This window comes from Electrona antarctica (genome assembly GCF_951216825.1).
Source record: "Electrona antarctica genome assembly, contig: scaffold_58, whole genome shotgun sequence".
NCBI lineage: Eukaryota > Metazoa > Chordata > Actinopteri > Myctophiformes > Myctophidae > Electrona > Electrona antarctica.
The window spans coordinates 803038-820537 of NW_027638206.1; the positions used below are offsets into that span (position 1 = coordinate 803038).

General features: G+C 47.6%; 1 protein-coding gene across 1 annotated transcript in view; it reads left to right on the forward strand.

Annotated features, from left to right (window-relative positions):
• Positions 1 to 17500, forward strand: part of LOC306918301 (UPF0606 protein KIAA1549) — a gene marked incomplete at its 3' end in the record, with an annotated part of 55578 nt that overhangs the window by 2731 nt on the left and 35347 nt on the right. The window contains exon 2 of the mRNA XM_079531193.1: positions 1 to 197. This exon is cut by the window's left edge and continues 103 nt beyond it. Within this exon, the coding sequence (XP_079387319.1) occupies positions 38 to 197 (160 nt within the window). The remainder of the gene's footprint in view (positions 198 to 17500) is intronic.

Consider the following 17500-nt stretch of genomic DNA (forward strand, 5'->3'; position numbering starts at 1 on the left):
ATGTGACTGGCGTGCCCGTGTCTGATTGGCCCGTGCCATGCAGGGACCTGTGATCCTGGCGGGCGCAGCGAGCTCAAGGATGTACCCCCGAAACTCTGCGTCGTGCCCGCGGCGCGCGGTCAGCGCTCTGCTGCTGGTGGCGGCGGTGGTGACGGGCACGTTGCTCTCCACGGACGCTTCACGCTCACCTGACGCAGGTACGTTGCTATACAATAATTACAAGGTCAGAAAGGAAAGGACGTTATGTCAATGTAGTGGTGTCATGGTCGTAGAACAGTGGTGTCATGGTCGTAGAACCCCCCCCCCCCAATTTCCACTTTACATCTCTGAACTACTGCATTCAAAGCCAAATATACGTTCTCTCAGGTCCTCTGATAAAGGCCTTCTGTCTATTCCAAGTTCCAACAACTAGACTCAAAACAAAGGGTGCATTTGCAGTGGTTGCCCCCCCCAACGCCCTGCCCTTTGAGCTAAAGAATGCAGAGTCTGTCGACGGTTTTAAGAACTTGTTAAAAACACATTTATTTCGTCAGCACTTTATTTTATGATGTATTTTTACTTGATTTATTTGCATTTCAATGTTTTACCTTCTATTGTTAACATGATGGTTTCACCTTGTTGTTCAGCCCTTTGTAACATTGTTTCGAAAAAGGTTCTCTATAAATAAAATGTACTTACTTACTACTAATTTCACACCGTGTCAAGTACCGTGCCCAAATCAAATCTCCATTAACCACCGTGCCAATGGCGCCCCCTACTGGGTAGGGAGAGAGACAGACATGCTGGGTAGGGAGAGAGACAGACATGCTGGGTAGGGAGAGAGACAGACATGCTGGGTAGGGAGAGAGACAGACATGCTGGGTAGGGAGAGAGACAGACATGCTGGGTAGGGAGAGAGACAGACATGCTGGGTAGGGAGAGAGACAGACATGCTGGGTAGGGAGAGAGACAGATATGCTGGGTAGGGAGAGAGAGACAGACATGCTGGGTAGGGAGAGAGACAGACATGCTGGGTAGGGAGAGAGCAGACATGCTGGGTAGGGAGAGAGCAGACATGCTGGGTAGGGAGAGAGCACAGACATGCTGGGTAGGGAGAGAGACAGACATGCTGGGTAGGGAGAGAGACAGACATGCTGGGTAGGGAGAGAGAGACAGACATGCTGGGTAGGGGGAGAGACAGACATGCTGGGTAGGGAGAGAGAGACAGACATGCTGGGTAGGGAGAGAGCAGACATGCTGGGTAGGGAGAGAGCACAGACATGCTGGGTAGGGAGAGAGCACAGACATGCTGGGTAGAGATGTGCCCATACTGTATCGGTATCGGAAAAGTATCGTATCGGCCCTTATTTGTCATATCGGTATCGGCGAATATGCCAGTCTAACCAGCGATCCCACACAGGGGTAAGGGGTTGACACTATGCCAGTCTAACCAGCGATCCCACACAGGGGTAAGGGGTCGACACTATGCCAGTCTAACCAGCGATCCGACACAGGGGTAAGGGGTTGACACTATGCCAGTCTAACCAGCGATCCCACACAGGGGTAAGGGGTCGACACTATGCCAGTCTAACCAGTGATCCCACACAGGGGTAAGGGGTTGACACTATGCCAGTCTAACCAGCGATCCCACACAGGGGTAAGGGGTTGACACTATGCCAGTCTAACCAGCGATCCCACACAGGGGTAAGGGGTCGACACTATGCCAGTCTAACCAGCGATCCCACACAGGGGTAAGGGGTCGACACTATGCCAGTCTAACCAGCGATCCCACACAGGGGTAAGGGGTCGACACTATGGCAGTCTAACCAGCGATCCCACACAGGGGTAAGGGGTCGACACTATGGCAGTCTAACCAGCGATCCCACTCAGGGGTAAGGGGTCGACACTATGCCAGTCTAACCAGCGATCCCACACAGGGGTAAGGGGTCGACACTATGCCAGTCTAACCAGCGATCCCACACAGGGGTAAGGGGTCGACACTATGCCAGTCTAACCAGTGATCCCACTCAGGGGTAAGGGGTCGACACTATGCCAGTCCAACCAGCGATCCCACACAGGGGTAAGGGGTTGACACTATGCCAGTCTAACCAGTGATCCCACTCAGGGGTAAGGGGTCGACACTATGCCAGTCTAACCAGCGATCCCACACAGGGGTAAGGGGTCGACACTATGCCAGTCTAACCAGCGATCCCACACAGGGGTAAGGGGTTGACACTATGCCAGTCTAACCAGCGATCCCACACAGGGGTAAGGGGTTGACACTATGCCAGTCTAACCAGCGATCCCACACAGGGGTAAGGGGTCGACACTATGCCAGTCTAACCAGCGATCCCACACAGGGGTAAGGGGTTGACACTATGCCAGTCTAACCAGCGATCCCACTCAGGGGTAAGGGGTCGACACTATGCCAGTCTAACCAGCGATCCCACACAGGGGTAAGGGGTTGACACTATGCCAGTCTAACCAGCGATCCCACTCAGGGGTAAGGGGTCGACACTATGCCAGTCTAACCAGCGATCCCACACAGGGGTAAGGGGTTGACACTATGCCAGTCTAACCAGCGATCCCACTCAGGGGTAAGGGGTCGACACTATGCCAGTCTAACCAGCGATCCCACACAGGGGTAAGGGGTTGACACTATGCCAGTCTAACCAGCGATCCCACTCAGGGGTAAGGGGTTGACACTATGCCAGTCTAACCAGCGATCCCACTCAGGGGTAAGGGGTCGACACTATGCCAGTCTAACCAGCGATCCCACACAGGGGTAAGGGGTCGACACTATGCCAGTCTAACCAGCGATCCCACACAGGGGTAAGGGGTTGACACTATATGCATGCTAGGTAGCATGCATGATGCTAGGATGTTGTGAGGCACTGTGCGTAGCATGATGCAAAAAGTCGACTAAAATTTATTTTGGCGGGCCTTGATGCCGTCGTAATGACTGATTTTACACTTGCTGAAAATAGCCGATCTACAAGCTCACAACGCGTCGCGGCACGTTGTGAGCTTGTAGATCTGGTATTTTCAGCATGCAACCAAGTGTAAAATGACTTCTACTGGATCTCTTGTCCACTAGTCCCTTAGTCATAATAGCTTAGTTTCCATTTAGTTTCCATTTAGTTTCCATTTAGTTTCCATTTAGTTTCCATTTAGTTTCCATTTAGTTTCCATTTAGTTTCCATTTAGTTTTCGTCAGTGAAAAAAAGGTAGTCGACGAACATTTTTCGTCTTAGTTTTAGTCGACGAAATCAACATCACTGGTGCGATTATTCCTTATTGTCGTAATAACTCCCACTGTCGCCAGTCCTACATCTAGTAATAACTCCCACTGTCTCCAGTCCTACATCTAGTAATAACTCCCACTGTCGCCAGTCCTACATCTCATAATAACTCCCACTGTCGCCAGTCCTACATCTCAATAACTCCCACTGTCGCCAGTCCTACATCTCATAATAACTCCCACTGTCGCCAGTCCTACATCTCAATAACTCCCACTGTCGCCAGTCCTACATCTAGTAATAACTCCCACTGTCGCCAGTCCTACATCTAGTAATAACTCCCACTGTCGCCAGTCCTACATCTAGTAATAACTCCCACTGTCGCCAGTCCTACATCTAGTAATAACTCCCACTGTCGCCAGTCCTACATCTCATAATAACTCCCACTGTCGCCAGTCCTACATCTCAATAACTCCCACTGTCGCCAGTCCTACATCTCATAATAACTCCCACTGTCGCCAGTCCTACATCTAGTAATAACTCCCACTGTCGCCAGTCCTACATCTAGTAATAACTCCCACTGTCGCCAGTCCTACATCTAGTAATAACTCCCACTGTCGCCAGTCCTACATCTCATAATAACTCCCACTGTCGCCAGTCCTACATCTCCTAATAACTCCCACTGTCGCCAGTCCTACATCTCATAATAACTCCCACTGTCGCCAGTCCTACATCTCATAATAACTCCCACTGTCGCCAGTCCTACATCTCGTAATAACTCCCACTGTCGCCAGTCCTACATCTCAATAACTCCCACTGTCGCCAGTCCTACATCTCGTAATAACTCCCACTGTCGCCAGTCCTACATCTCATAATAACTCCCACTGTCGCCAGTCCTACATCTCATAATAACTCCCACTGTCGCCAGTCCTACATCTCGTAATAACTCCCACTGTCGCCAGTCCTACATCTCAATAACTCCCACTGTCGCCAGTCCTACATCTAGTAATAACTCCCACTGTCGCCAGTCCTACATCTCATAATAACTCCCACTGTCGCCAGTCCTACATCTCAATAACTCCCACTGTCGCCAGTCCTACATCTAGTAATAACTCCCACTGTCGCCAGTCCTACATCTAGTAATAACTCCCACTGTCGCCAGTCCTACATCTAGTAATAACTCCCACTGTCGCCAGTCCTACATCTCATAATAACTCCCACTGTCGCCAGTCCTACATCTCCTAATAACTCCCACTGTCGCCAGTCCTACATCTCATAATAACTCCCACTGTCGCCAGTCCTACATCTCAATAACTCCCACTGTCGCCAGTCCTACATCTCAATAACTCCCACTGTCGCCAGTCCTACATCTCGTAATAACTCCCACTGTCGCCAGTCCTACATCTCAATAACTCCCACTGTCGCCAGTCCTACATCTAGTAATAACTCCCACTGTCGCCAGTCCTACATCTCGTAATAACTCCCACTGTCGCCAGTCCTACATCTAGTAATAACTCCCACTGTCGCCAGTCCTACATCTAGTAATAACTCCCACTGTCGCCAGTCCTACATCTCGTAATAACTCCCACTGTCGCCAGTCCTACATCTCGTAATAACTCCTACTGTCGCCAGTCCTACATCTAGTAATAACTCCTACTGTCGCCAGTCCTACATCTCGTAATAACTCCCACTGTCGCCAGTCCTACATCTCATAATAACTCCCACTGTCGCCAGTCCTACATCTCGTAATAACTCCCACTGTCTCCAGTCCTACATCTCATAATAACTCCCACTGTCGCCAGTCCTACATCTCGTAATAACTCCCACTGTCGCCAGTCCTACATCTAGTAATAACTCCCACTGTCGCCAGTCCTACATCTAGTAATAACTCCCACTGTCGCCAGTCCTACATCTCGTAATAACTCCCACTGTCGCCAGTCCTACATCTAGTAATAACTCCCACTGTCGCCAGTCCTACATCTAGTAATAACTCCCACTGTCGCCAGTCCTACATCTCGTAATAACTCCCACTGTCGCCAGTCCTACATCTCGTAATAACTCCCACTGTCGCCAGTCCTACATCTCAATAACTCCCACTGTCGCCAGTCCTACATCTAGTAATAACTCCCACTGTCGCCAGTCCTACATCTAGTAATAACTCCCACTGTCGCCAGTCCTACATCTCGTAATAACTCCCACTGTCGCCAGTCCTACATCTAGTAATAACTCCCACTGTCGCCAGTCCTACATCTAGTAATAACTCCCACTGTCGCCAGTCCTACATCTAGTAATAACTCCCACTGTCGCCAGTCCTACATCTCATAATAACTCCCACTGTCGCCAGTCCTACATCTCGTAATAACTCCTACTGTCGCCAGTCCTACATCTAGTAATAACTCCTACTGTCGCCAGTCCTACATCTCGTAATAACTCCCACTGTCGCCAGTCCTACATCTAGTAATAACTCCCACTGTCGCCAGTCCTACATCTAGTAATAACTCCCACTGTCTCCAGTCCTACATCTAGTAATAACTCCCACTGTCGCCAGTCCTACATCTAGTAATAACTCCCACTGTCTCCAGTCCTACATCTAGTAATAACTCCCACTGTCTCCAGTCCTACATCTAGTAATAACTCCCACTGTCGCCAGTCCTACATCTAGTAATAACTCCCACTGTCGCCAGTCCTACATCTAGTAATAACTCCCACTGTCGCCAGTCCTACATCTAGTAATAACTCCCACTGTCTCCAGTCCTACATCTAGTAATAACTCCCACTGTCGCCAGTCCTACATCTCAATAACTCCCACTGTCGCCAGTCCTACATCTAGTAATAACTCCCACTGTCGCCAGTCCTACATCTCATAATAACTCCCACTGTCGCCAGTCCTACATCTAGTAATAACTCCCACTGTCGCCAGTCCTACATCTGGTAATAACTCCCACTGTCGCCAGTCCTACATCTAGTAATAACTCCCACTGTCGCCAGTCCTACATCTAGTAATAACTCCCACTGTCGCCAGTCCTACATCTAGTAATAACTCCCACTGTCGCCAGTCCTACATCTCATAATAACTCCCACTGTCGCCAGTCCTACATCTCATAATAACTCCCACTGTCGCCAGTCCTACATCTAGTAATAACTCCCACTGTCGCCAGTCCTACATCTAGTAATAACTCCCACTGTCGCCAGTCCTACATCTAGTAATAACTCCCACTGTCGCCAGTCCTACATCTCATAATAACTCCCACTGTCGCCAGTCCTACATCTAGTAATAACTCCCACTGTCGCCAGTCCTACATCTGGTAATAACTCCCACTGTCGCCAGTCCTACATCTAGTAATAACTCCCACTGTCGCCAGTCCTACATCTAGTAATAACTCCCACTGTCGCCAGTCCTACATCTAGTAATAACTCCCACTGTCGCCAGTCCTACATCTCATAATAACTCCCACTGTCGCCAGTCCTACATCTCATAATAACTCCCACTGTCGCCAGTCCTACATCTAGTAATAACTCCCACTGTCGCCAGTCCTACATCTAGTAATAACTCCCACTGTCGCCAGTCCTACATCTAGTAATAACTCCCACTGTCGCCAGTCCTACATCTCGTAATAACTCCCACTGTCTCCAGTCCTACATCTCATAATAACTCCCACTGTCGCCAGTCCTACATCTAGTAATAACTCCCACTGTCGCCAGTCCTACATCTAGTAATAACTCCCACTGTCGCCAGTCCTACATCTAGTAATAACTCCCACTGTCGCCAGTCCTACATCTCATAATAACTCCCACTGTCGCCAGTCCTACATCTCATAATAACTCCCACTGTCGCCAGTCCTACATCTAGTAATAACTCCCACTGTCGCCAGTCCTACATCTCAATAACTCCCACTGTCGCCAGTCCTACATCTCAATAACTCCCACTGTCGCCAGTCCTACATCTCAATAACTCCCACTGTCGCCAGTCCTACATCTCGTAATAACTCCCACTGTCGCCAGTCCTACATCTCAATAACTCCCACTGTCGCCAGTCCTACATCTCGTAATAACTCCCACTGTCGCCAGTCCTACATCTCATAATAACTCCCACTGTCGCCAGTCCTACATCTAGTAATAACTCCCACTGTCGCCAGTCCTACATCTAGTAATAACTCCCACTGTCGCCAGTCTTACATCTCATAATAACTCCCACTGTCGCCAGTCCTACATCTCGTAATAACTCCCACTGTCGCCAGTCCTACATCTCGTAATAACTCCCACTGTCGCCAGTCCTACATCTCAATAACTCCCACTGTCGCCAGTCCTACATCTAGTAATAACTCCCACTGTCGCCAGTCCTACATCTCAATAACTCCCACTGTCGCCAGTCCTACATCTCAATAACTCCCACTGTCGCCAGTCCTACATCTCAATAACTCCCACTGTCGCCAGTCCTACATCTCGTAATAACTCCCACTGTCGCCAGTCCTACATCTCAATAACTCCCACTGTCGCCAGTCCTACATCTCGTAATAACTCCCACTGTCGCCAGTCCTACATCTCATAATAACTCCCACTGTCGCCAGTCCTACATCTCGTAATAACTCCCACTGTCGCCAGTCCTACATCTAGTAATAACTCCCACTGTCGCCAGTCCTACATCTCATAATAACTCCCACTGTCGCCAGTCCTACATCTCGTAATAACTCCCACTGTCGCCAGTCCTACATCTCATAATAACTCCCACTGTCGCCAGTCCTACATCTCGTAATAACTCCCACTGTCGCCAGTCTTACATCTCGTAATAACTCCCACTGTCGCCAGTCCTACATCTCATAATAACTCCCACTGTCGCCAGTCCTACATCTCGTAATAACTCCCACTGTCGCCAGTCTTACATCTCGTAATAACTCCCACTGTCGCCAGTCCTACATCTCATAATAACTCCCACTGTCGCCAGTCCTACATCTAGTAATAACTCCCACTGTCGCCAGTCCTACATCTAGTAATAACTCCCACTGTCGCCAGTCCTACATCTAGTAATAACTCCCACTGTCGCCAGTCCTACATCTAGTAATAACTCCTACTGTCGCCAGTCCTACATCTAGTAATAACTCCCACTGTCGCCAGTCCTACATCTGGTAATAACTCCCACTGTCGCCAGTCCTACATCTCGTCGTAATAACTCCCACTGTCGCCAGTCCTACATCTAGTAATAACTCCCACTGTCGCCAGTCCTACATCTCGTAATAACTCCCACTGTCGCCAGTCCTACATCTCGTCGTAATAACTCCCACTGTCGCCAGTCCTACATCTCGTCGTAATAACTCCCACTGTCGCCAGTCCTACATCTCGTAATAACTCCCACTGTCGCCAGTCCTACATCTCGTCGTAATAACTCCCACTGTCGCCAGTCCTACATCTCGTAATAACTCCCACTGTCGCCAGTCCTACATCTCGTCGTAATAACTCCCACTGTCGCCAGTCCTACATCTTGTAATAACTCCCACTGTCGCCAGTCCTACATCTCGGTGAGTCACGCGTGTCATCGGGCAGAGGGACCCCCCACCCCCCCCCCCCCCCCCTGCGCCCCCGCCACGGGACAACAGAGCAATCCCCCGTAATCTAGACGAGAACATTGTGAGCAGCTCACACACATTCCCACAGAGACGCACGCTGACACGACTTCACACTTGCAGACGTCACAGCACGCACGCCACATGGATCGAGAAGTTAGGTGTGTGTGTGTGTGTGTGTGTGTGTGTGTGTGTGTGTGTGTGTGTGTGTGTGTGTGTGTGTGTGTGTGTGTGTGTGTGTGTGTGTGTGTGTGTGTGTGTGTGTGTGTGTGTGTGTGTGTGTGGAGACTTAACCCATTTAGGCCTGACATCGAAATAAAAAAAAAAAGTCTTCTAAATCATGATAGTTTTCTGAAATATCTATGTTTCTATATCAGTGGTTCTCAATATTTCATGTCAAGGACCCCAAAAATGTCATGTAATTGGCCGCCGACCCCCATCTGAAAATATGTTGTCCCCCATCTGAAAATGTTGTTCCAGGGACCCCCCCCCCCCCCCCCGCAGAAGCAAAGATTTGAGTGCCGCTCTACGAGCTTGTAGATCTGGTATTTTTCAATAGCTATAAAGTATAACAAAATGCTTAAAACACCAAAAGGGAGTTCCCGTCCAGAATGTGTTATGTTGATTCTTTGCGTTGGTGATTAGATCTTTGTCATCAAAGTGATGTGGATGGACTGAATGGTGCTGGTGCTGCTATTCTTGGAAACCCAATCTCCAGTCTCTGATCTGGGATGGAAACCCAACCTCCAGTCTCTGATCTGGGATGGAAACCCAACCTCCAGTCTCTGATCTGGGATGGAAACCCAATCTCCAGTCTCTGATCTGGGATGGAAACCCAATCTCCAGTCTCTGATCTGGGATGGAAACCCAATCTCCAGTCTCTGATCTGGGATGGAAACCCAATCTCCAGTCTCTGATCTGGGATGGAAACCCAATCTCCAGTCTCTGATCTGGGATGGAAACCCAATCTCCAGTCTCTGATCTGGGATGGAAACCCATTCTCCAGTCTCTGATCTGGGATGGAAACCCAATCTCCAGTCTCTGATCTGGGATGGAAACCCAATCTCCAGTCTCTGATCTGGGATGGAAACTGTACATCTTTTTAGCATTCTGTGGTTATCACACTTTACTATAGGTAGAAGACACCTAGATTGAGATCTCGAAAGAGCAGTAGCTAATATTCACGCCAATCATACTTTAGGACTACAGAGTGTATTTATAACTTTATTATCAATTCATTGGTTTCAACAAACATTTAGTTAACACATCTATAAATGGCTTATCTGCACAGACTGCCTGGTTTTAGATAAGTATGGTAACAGATTAATTGAGCTATTAAAGACAGTGAAAAGTGTCTATCATAACCAATTATAGTAGTCTTAATTGACAGATGTTAGTGTCAGGTATGGCTTAGTGGCATAGATTATATGCTGGTGGCATAGATTTTAAACCTGAAATAGATATAGAAACACAAGAATATACATTTGTTACATTCCCATATACGTTCTAATCATTTGTATTTAACAGAGATAGTAGGCAGAGTATAAAACAGTAATTACCAGTTCCCCATCCGAGTCTCTCTTCTCCATTCCTGGAGAGGTATGGATTCATTCCTTGGTTGCTGAATCTAACCTACTAAAACTGGCGCAAGGCCATTTAAAACCTCTGTTTCCTTAGACCTGCCCTGTTGGGCAGGTTCACATCAGCTAACATTCAATTGGCTGCTGAGCACCATGGCCTTACTATTGGTTGAAAGACCAGGAAGTATTACAACTGACATGTGCTTTGACAGTGGAGACAATGAGGTGCTATCTCTCTCCATCTATACAGTCTGGAGGAAATAGTGGTCCTGTTGTTGACTTCAGCTATTCATGGCAGTTTGCCCCCTCTCTTATTTAGGGTTTTAACACATTAGTCATTTACATTCCTTTTAGCATTGGGATTACATATCCACCTTTAGATAAATGCAGACATAATGTTTTATAGTTGGACACAGTCATTGGGTTAGTAATGCTGACTAGTGGCTCTTGGTTACCCAAGTGGTGGCTCTTATCAGAGCTCCCCCGCTGTGCTCTGGCCTGTTTCTGACATTCCCTTTCGCTTGAGAGGGAGATGGAGGTGTCTCATTTCACACCTTCCTGTTACCTTAGCCTGCTTTGGGGTGAAAGGCTCTCCGACCATAGTTATAGTACTAAGAATTATTGAAGTTTACACAGTGCATATTTATTAATAGAAACCAAACGCTGATTACTATATCCAGCGGAACACCTTCCGCCAAAACTAATCTATAACTTATAGAGTGGTTTTCCGATATCCGTTATGCCGGTTTGGTTCAACATTATGATTAGCTTAATCATGCCTTTGGTGTTCTTCAGAATTAGTTACTTATTCTAAGGTTCCTGTTTGTTTCCTTACTTGTTATTCTGTTTAATTTGATTCCACTTTGTTCAAACAAATGCATTGACTTGTGATTATCTCTGTGGATCACTATTTTAATTTGTTACTTTCATCTAACATCCCATACTGTTAAATAAAGTCAACCTGTTAAGATTATTACTTTTTAGAAGCAGGTTGGTTCCTGCCATTTATTACCCCTCATAAACTTGCTTGGTCCTGAGCAGATTGGAGATAAGATTTCACAAGGGTTCTGGTTACTGTCTTTTTCGTAAAAGCCCTTGAATTTTGTGAGTTTAGTAACTAATGTGTAATTTAGCACGGCACTTTTATTTGGTCACCTTAAGGATTATTTCAAACTGGCCTGCAATTTAACAAAGTCATCACATTTCAAACATTGATACATTTGCCCCTGTCATTGACATGGGCTGTTGTTCGTGTGCGTGGCAACTAGGTTGTGTTACAATTCACACCTTCCCATCCTGGCATTTTCCTTGCTGGAAAGGAAGAGTTAACATTATTTTATACCACACATTAATTTACCATTTTACCCTAGTTATGAGTTACTTTATACTTTCTGGTTTGTACTCGTTAACCGGGGAATGTTTATGTATTCTGTAATGTTAACTTGTAATACAATTCACAATCACACAATACACTTTTTGTTAAAAACACACATGAAGTTGTCACTGTCCTTCTCTGCCTTGGTGACAGCCTGGAGGTCCCCATCCCTGTGTGGGGGGGGAAGCATGTGTGTGTGTGTGTGTGTGTGTGTGTGTGTGTGTGTGCGCGTGTGCGCGTGCGCTTGCGCTCCCCCGATTGTGCCAACATTCCTCCTGACGGTCATCCTTTTGGGCCCGCCGGTGTTGGGGGGGGGGTAGGCATGTGTGTGCATCCGTCATTCATTCATGACGTAATTGGCATTGACTGCATTTTTTCATTTTAACTTTCCCTCTGCCATCGGTGCCATCGGCAGGTTTTATTGTGACCTTACCGATGGCTGCAGGGCTTGTGATGGAGAGCGCTGCTTTGCAAAGCTTTCCCCAGTTTCCACGTGGTTTGGCTGTGGGCGGTCCCCCCAGCTCACCACCTTTACCCTCGCCGGACGGGAGGGGATACGTTGTGGTGGTCGCTGTTGTGGGGTGGACTACTGCAGTGGTTGCTGGCGTGGGTAGACATAGCAGGGCCAGCCTGGCAGATTCCGCCCTGGTGAAACTCAAGGGCTTATGCCTTGACAGGGTGGATTCTGTGGGGTCTGGTGTCAGGCCGCTGCTTGCACTGGTGGAGGACGTTTTCGTCTCACCTAGGTCTGCCGCTCTGATGTCATCTCGCCCTTCTGAGGCGAGGGATTGCTGTGGCGTGCGCCACTGTTCTGTGGCGGTCGACTTCCTGTTGTCTCCCGCGACGGACGCCGTGACAGCGTGCGCTGTGCTGGCCCCGGCAGCTCGCTGGGTGGTTTCTTCCTTTGGACTCACCCTGGCCTCCGGTGCTGTGTTGGGAGTCTGGTCGATGTGCACCGACGTAGTGGCTGTCGGCGTCTCATTTCCCACGTCGGACACTGGGCCTGTCGCTTGCACGGCTGTTGAGGGCGCCCGGCCGATGTCCACTGTGTGGCCACCGCAGGCTTCATGCTCCTCCGGTGCTGCTGACTTGGCGTAGTCTTCTGGTAGGACACAGCAGGTTCCCTGCTGTTTTGGTGTCCCGTTGGGAGCCTGGTTGTCTTCCGCTGACGTAGTGGCAAGCCCCCCTGGGGCTCGCGAGGTGACGTCTGCTGTTGGGGTGAGAGGGCGGACCGGTTCCTGCCGCCCCCCTGCCGTTTCTTCCCCAATCGAGGTGACGTCATCTGTTGGGGTGAGAGGGCGGTCAGGCGTCGTTTGACCTGTGCAAGCGTGCCTGGAATCCGGCTCCGTGATGCTCTCCTGGGCCGCCCCCTGCTGCCTCTCTTCCTCCCCCGCTCGTTCGGAGGTGACGTCTCTGGTGTAGTCTTCAACTTCTTCTGCCGGCTCAGCTGCCGTGACCTGTGTTAGTAGTTGTATTGACTCTATTTGGGCTATTTCTGGTGCGGCCTGCAGGTTAAGCCTTTTTATTGCTAAGACAAATCTCTTGTGGTCAGAGAACATTTTGATTGCTCTGCCTGGACTGACTATCGATCTGCATTCCTGCAATAATACATTTAAGGCGTTGAGAGCTTCATCTAATGCATTTGATGCCATCGGTTCTCTTGTCTCTGAACTAATCAATTTGTTTATTGTGTCAGACAAGTTTGACCATTGTGGTTCCACTTGTAACCACACTGAATCCAGTAACAATTTTCTAATGTTATGGTATTTAGTCGTGCAGTCATGGAGTTCACTATCTACTTGCAAAGCATTTTGTGATAAATCAGCTTCTTTCAATTCTTCGAAATAATCGGTATAAGTATCTGCTACTTTCCCGTAAGCTATTTTGAGTCTAACAAATGTGTCCGCTTTTGCGGTGTTAGGAGTATTTCGTGACATCAGGCTTATTTCACACTCAGTAGCTAATTTTTCGAATATTGATCGTGCCACTTCGCTTTTAACTTTTAACTCATTGATTAATATATTAGCCATCTTAGTGCTATTATTATCACGGTTTTATAGTTTTATAGCATTGACACCGGGGATTTAGCCAGTTTAGCGTTTACAGTATTTTTGTTTCTGTTACGGTTCTGGTCTAATTTAAGCTAGGTATTATAGTTAAAAGTGGTTTCACATTTCATTGCTAATAAAACCTGCCACCCTTATTTACTCAATTTTAGCCTGGTGGTTAGTGCTGTCCTAGCTCCATTTATTCACAAGCCTATTGCATGTGCCTCTTGTGGGGTCACAATTAGCATTTGGGCTTGTCTTTATGACTTCCCCCCACCCCTGCTGATAAGCAGAAGTTATAGTGGTGGAGCCCTGTTGTTTACCAAACTCTACCCTCCCCCCGCACTTATGGCTGGGATGGAGAGTCTTCTAGAGAGTAGAGGCAAGTTGCCATTTTGCCCTGTTGCCTATTTACTCTGCCCTTCCCCCGCTCATGGCTAGGTTAGAAGTATTTCAGAGTAGAGGCAAGTTGCCATTTTGCCCTGTTGTCGCCTATCTCATCACTGCCCCTCCCCCGCCTATGGCTGGGTGGTAGTCACAGTGTGGAAGGCAAGACAAAAGGCTAATGGTTTTAGCAAATTAGCTTTACACTGGCGGCCATTTTACCCTTGGTGAAAAGCAAGGATAACATGGGACTATTGACCCGTTTTCTAGTTTACAATGATCACCCCTAAATCAATGACATCGGCTTGCTTGGAATCAGAGGCCGTACGTCCTTGATTCTGGAGTAATCATTAAAACCCAGAGCTCGGATCAAATTGTCCGCCTGTAATTAGGTTAGCAACCTTTTAGCTTTACAGTCTGCTTTATATCCTATGGTTTGCTGGCTTCTTCAGAGCTCTGTGCTAAACTGGATTTCATGCTATGTACTGTTTTACGCTGGAGTTACTTTTGTTTGTACATGTAGTACAAGGCCTGTGGTTACATCAGGCTTTTTACCATCTATGCTTGAGACTTTTGAGTCTGAAGCTGTGGCGTCTATTAACCGTGCTTTGAACTATTTAGTTACAAGGCTATTTTAGTTACAAGGCTACTGGTTTAAAATTGTACATCTTTTTAGCATTCTGTGGTTATCACACTTTACTATAGGTAGAAGACACCTAGATTGAGATCTCGAAAGAGCAGTAGCTAATATTCACGCCAATCATACTTTAGGACTACAGAGTGTATTTATAACTTTATTATCAATTCATTGGTTTCAACAAACATTTAGTTAACATATCTATAAATGGCTTATCTGCACAGACTGCCTGGTTTTAGATAAGTATGGTAACAGATTAATTGAGCTATTAAAGACAGTGAAAAGTGTCTATCATAACCAATTATAGTAGTCTTAATTGACAGATGTTAGTGTCAGGTATGGCTTAGTGGCATAGATTATATGCTGGTGGCATAGATTTTAAACCTGAAATAGATATAGAAACACAAGAATATACATTTGTTACATTCCCATATACGTTCTAATCATTTGTATTTAACAGAGATAGTAGGCAGAGTATAAAACAGTAATTACCAGTTCCCCATCCGAGTCTCTCTTCTCCATTCCTGGAGAGGTATGGATTCATTCCTTGGTTGCTGAATCTAACCTACTAAAACTGGCGCAAGGCCATTTAAAACCTCTGTTTCCTTAGACCTGCCCTGTTGGGCAGGTTCACATCAGCTAACATTCAATTGGCTGCTGAGCACCATGGCCTTACTATTGGTTGAAAGACCAGGAAGTATTACAACTGACATGTGCTTTGACAGTGGAGACAATGAGGTGCTATCTCTCTCCATCTATACAGTCTGGAGGAAATAGTGGTCCTGTTGTTGACTTCAGCTATTCATGGCAGTTTGCCCCCTCTCTTATTTAGGGTTTTAACACATTAGTCATTTACATTCCTTTTAGCATTGGGATTACATATCCACCTTTAGATAAATGCAGACATAATGTTTTATAGTTGGACACAGTCATTGGGTTAGTAATGCTGACTAGTGGCTCTTGGTTACCCAAGTGGTGGCTCTTATCAGAGCTCCCCCGCTGTGCTCTGGCCTGTTTCTGACATTCCCTTTCGCTTGAGAGGGAGATGGAGGTGTCTCATTTCACACCTTCCTGTTACCTTAGCCTGCTTTGGGGTGAAAGGCTCTCCGACCATAGTTATAGTACTAAGAATTATTGAAGTTTACACAGTGCATATTTATTAATAGAAACCAAACGCTGATTACTATATCCAGCGGAACAGAAACCCAATCTCCAGTCTCTGATCTGGGATGGAAACCCAACCTCCAGTCTCTGATCTGGGATGGAAACCCAACCTCCAGTCTCTGATCTGGGATGGAAACCCAACCTCCAGTCTCTGATCTGGGATGGAAACCCAACCTCCAGTCTCTGATCTGGGATGGAAACCCAACCTCCAGTCTCTGATCTGGGATGGAAACCCAATCTCCAGTCTCTGATCTGGGATGGAAACCCAATCTCCAGTCTCTGATCTGGGATGGAAACCCAATCTCCAGTCTCTGATCTGGGATGGAAACCCAATCTCCAGTCTCTGATCTGGGATGGAAACCCAATCTCCAGTCTCTGATCTGGGATGGAAACCCAATCTCCAGTCTCTGATCTGGGATGGAAACCCAACCTCCAGTCTCTGATCTGGGATGGAAACCCAATCTCCAGTCTCTGATCTGGGATGGAAACCCAACCTCCAGTCTCTGATCTGGGATGGAAACCCAATCTCCAGTCTCTGATCTGGGATGGAAACCCAATCTCCAGTCTCTGATCTGGGATGGAAACCCAATCTCCAGTCTCTGATCTGGGATGGAAACCCAATCTCCAGTCTCTGATCTGGGATGGAAACCCAATCTCCAGTCTCTGATCTGGGATGGAAACCCAACCTCCAGTCTCTGATCTGGGATGGAAACCCAATCTCCAGTCTCTGATCTGGGATGGAAACCCAACCTCCAGTCTCTGATCTGGGATGGAAACCCAATCTCCAGTCTCTGATCTGGGATGGAAACCCAACCTCCAGTCTCTGATCTGGGATGGAAACCCAACCTCCAGTCTCTGATCTGGGATGGAAACCCAATCTCCAGTCTCTGATCTGGGATGGAAACCCAACCTCCAGTCTCTGATCTGGGATGGAAACCCAACCGCCAGTCTCTGATCTGGGATGGAAACCCAATCTCCAGTCTCTGATCTGGGATGGAAACCCAATCTCCAGTCTCTGATCTGGGATGGAAACCCAATCTCCAGTCTCTGATCTGGGATGGAAACCCAATCTCCAGTCTCTGATCTTGGATGGAAACCCAACCTCCAGTCTCTGATCTGGGATGGAAACCCAATCTCCAGTCTCTGATCTGGGATGGAAACCCAATCTCCAGTCTCTGATCTGGGATGGAAACCCAATCTGCAGTCTCTGATCTGGGATGGAAACCCAACCTCCAGTCTCTGATCTGGGATGGAAACCCAATCTCCAGTCTCTGATCTGGGATGGAAACCCAGTCTCCAGTCTCTGATCTGGGATGGAAACCCAGTCTCCAGTCTCTGATCTGGGATGGAAACCCAATCTCCAGTCTCTGATCTGGGATGGAAACCCAATCTCCAGTCTCTGATCTGGGATGGAAACCCAATCTCCAGTCTCTGATCTGGGATGGAAACCCAATCTCCAGTCTCTGATCTGGGATGGAAACCCAACCTCCAGTCTCTGATCTGGGATGGAAACCCAACCTCCAGTCTCTGATCTGG